The sequence below is a fragment of the Tupaia chinensis genome, unplaced genomic scaffold (genome assembly GCF_000334495.1).
Source record: "Tupaia chinensis unplaced genomic scaffold, TupChi_1.0 Scaffold000048_1, whole genome shotgun sequence".
Lineage (NCBI taxonomy): Eukaryota > Metazoa > Chordata > Mammalia > Scandentia > Tupaiidae > Tupaia > Tupaia belangeri.
Window position 1 is genome coordinate 7,007,707 of NW_006159506.1, and position 2,684 is coordinate 7,010,390.

At 47.1% G+C, this 2,684-nt stretch overlaps 1 protein-coding gene across 1 annotated transcript in view; it reads right to left on the minus strand.

Annotated features, from left to right (window-relative positions):
- Window positions 1-1,545: 1,545 nt before the first annotated feature.
- LY86 (lymphocyte antigen 86) overlaps window positions 1,546-2,684 on the minus strand; it is a 49,518-nt gene continuing 48,379 nt past the window's right edge. The window contains exon 5 of the mRNA XM_006141236.3: window positions 1,546-1,933. Coding sequence (XP_006141298.1) covers window positions 1,850-1,933 — 84 coding nt within the window. The 3' untranslated portion in view covers window positions 1,546-1,849. The remainder of the gene's footprint in view (window positions 1,934-2,684) is intronic.

Consider the following 2,684-nt stretch of genomic DNA (forward strand, 5'->3'; position numbering starts at 1 on the left):
ACTTTTAAAATTTAGCTTTATTTACTTATTTTCAATTTGACCAGAGAGGGACAGAGGGAAAAGGGGAAGGGGGAGGTGAGAAAGCAAGCTGCCAGGTCTGGGACTTGAACTGTAGTTGGCCATGTGGGAGTCTAGCACCCTTAACCATCATGCCACCTGCTGGCCCCCACAACATTTCTTAATCTACAGATTTTTTTTTTTTTGAGAGATTTTCACTGTAGGGCACGTGCACTCGCCAGACAGACAGAGAAAGACATAGAGACAGAAAGTGAGAAATCACCCCCCAGGGGGGATGGTCATGCCGCAATCCCTTCTCCTCCATTCTCCTCTCGGGATCTTGGGCATGCACGCACACGCGCCTGGCGTGAGTTTTAAGCCACCGGGTCCGGGACACGAACCGTGGTCGACTACGTGGGAGTCCAGCGACATAGCCATTACGCTAACTGCTGGTTCCCCTTAATCTACAGATTTTTTTCCTTTTTGTCTTTCACATTGTGGCACTTCTGTGGATGTTAAAGACCTGTAAGTGATTAGATAAACCTATGTCAACCCTTGAGCAGGAGTGAGAGGGTCAGACATTGGGCCCTGGGACACTGGAAAGAAACAGTAGGTGAGGGGACCCCAGATGGCCTGGGGCTGTGGAGCCCACCATATGATCCTGCACATCTTAGGGGAGAAGACAGGGCTGCTGACATGGTTCTGGCAGCCAGGTGGGCAACCCACTCATTTATGAGGGCATTGAGGATGGCGTTTCCGCATGTGAATACATGCATTTACTATGGGGCACATGGCTTCTTAATACTTTAGAAGACTCAAGACTGAAGGCCTGGATGTGTCTGTTTTTTTTCACTGGGGTGTCCTCAGAGCACAGTGTCTGGAGCATAAGTGCCCAGCAGTTATTCTTGAATGAATGAATGAATGAACGCATATAATAATGAGTACTATCGTGTGCTGAAATAAAGTTGTCATGCTTTGGGGCACGAAGGTGAAGTGAGTGTTTGGGGGACCAGCAGTTGGCGTAATGGCTATGTCGTTGAACTCCCACGTAGTTGACCGTGGTTTGAGTCCCAGACCTGGTGGCTTAAACTCACACCGGGCACCTGTGTGTGTGTGTGCCCAAGATCCTGAGAGGAGAATGGAGGAGAAGGGATTGTGGTATGGCCATCCGCCCCCTTCTCGCTTTCTGTCTCTCTGTCTCTCTGTCTCTCTCTGTTTTTCTGGCGAGCACATGTGCACTATAGCAAAAACTTCTCCAAAACAAAAAAAAAGAAAAAAGAAAAAAAGAAATGAGTGTTTGGACAAGCAAGATCATGCTGTCACCATTCTTGAGGTTCCATTAGCTTCTTGGCGGAAGTCTGAGGGCATGGGGTCTGCCCATGAGGAGGAATGGCACATTTCCCCAGCACTCCACTTGTACCCTCTGCCCTGCCATCCTCCTGAATTTCTTACAACTGCTTACACAGCAACAGCTTCCTACACTTGTATATGGCGGAAGTGACTTTAAACTACAACGTTAGAGAAAGAATCTTGGAATAAACCATGATGAACTGTTAGGGCCAGCTTTCTTTATTCTCGGTAACTAATTAGAGAAGAAAGGTCTATCCTGAGGCTGTTTAGTGACCACCAAGGGGCTCCTTAGAAGTGGATGACTTTGGGGGCTACATCACATAGGTGGATTCTGGGGATATCTGGTCTTAGGGATAAAATTAGGAGCTACATTCTTTGGGGGAGCTTCGTTGTGGAGCTCCTCTCTGTCATTGGCTGTTTGTTCTTATATAGTAGTTTCCATCTAAGGGACATAGATGTCTCATGAGATGAAGCTTCTGGCACTTTTTGCTGTAGACCTTGATCAAGAGCAAATGACCGTAGCATTGGCACAGGCCACAGTAGAACGGTTTTCATTATAGAGTTCCAGCAAAACCTGGTATTTTCCCTGCAAGGAACACAAGTGAAGGGTTAGTCATGTGACTCACAGAATCATCAACCATTTCACATCTATTTCTTTAACACCTTCTTCTATGTGCCGGACACTCCTGTAGATCCTGGGAGTCAAGACAAAGCAAGCCCCCGGCCCTTTGGAGCCTATGGTCTCCCCGGAAGAGAAAGACAATCCACAGGATTAAGTAACTATGAGCAGTGTGTAAGATGCTGACGTTATGAGAAAACTTTTGCAAGAAAGGGGTGGGCAGAAATGCTGGATTGGTGAGGAGAGTGTGGGGTGTGTGCTGATGTGAATTTTGCCATTTAATAAAGTCTCATTATTTTGAACAAGAATTAGTGGGAAATTCTCCTAGCTGTGTGCCTTGTCACTGAATGCTCAGGACATGAGTGTTTATGTAGGGCGTGGCTGCCCATGAGCGGTAGTGAAAGGAAACTAGAGGGTCCTGAAAACCTTGATGGTTTCATGCACTTCCCTTTCTCTGAACTACAGGCCTCCCTTGAGTAGGAATCCCAGCATGCATCGAGGCTGCCTTCCACGTACCCTGAGCAGCCCTGGCTATATGGAGTCCCTGCATCATTTCTGCAGGGTTCGATGCCAGCATTCGTCTCAGTGGGAAATTTGTACTCAGAGAATCCCCAAAAGGTTCTGTGGTACAAAAAAGTTAAACAGCAAATGATTTAAAGCCAATGTGTCAAGCATTTGCACATGCCCACTCTGGGGAAACAGCCTTATGGGGAAAGAG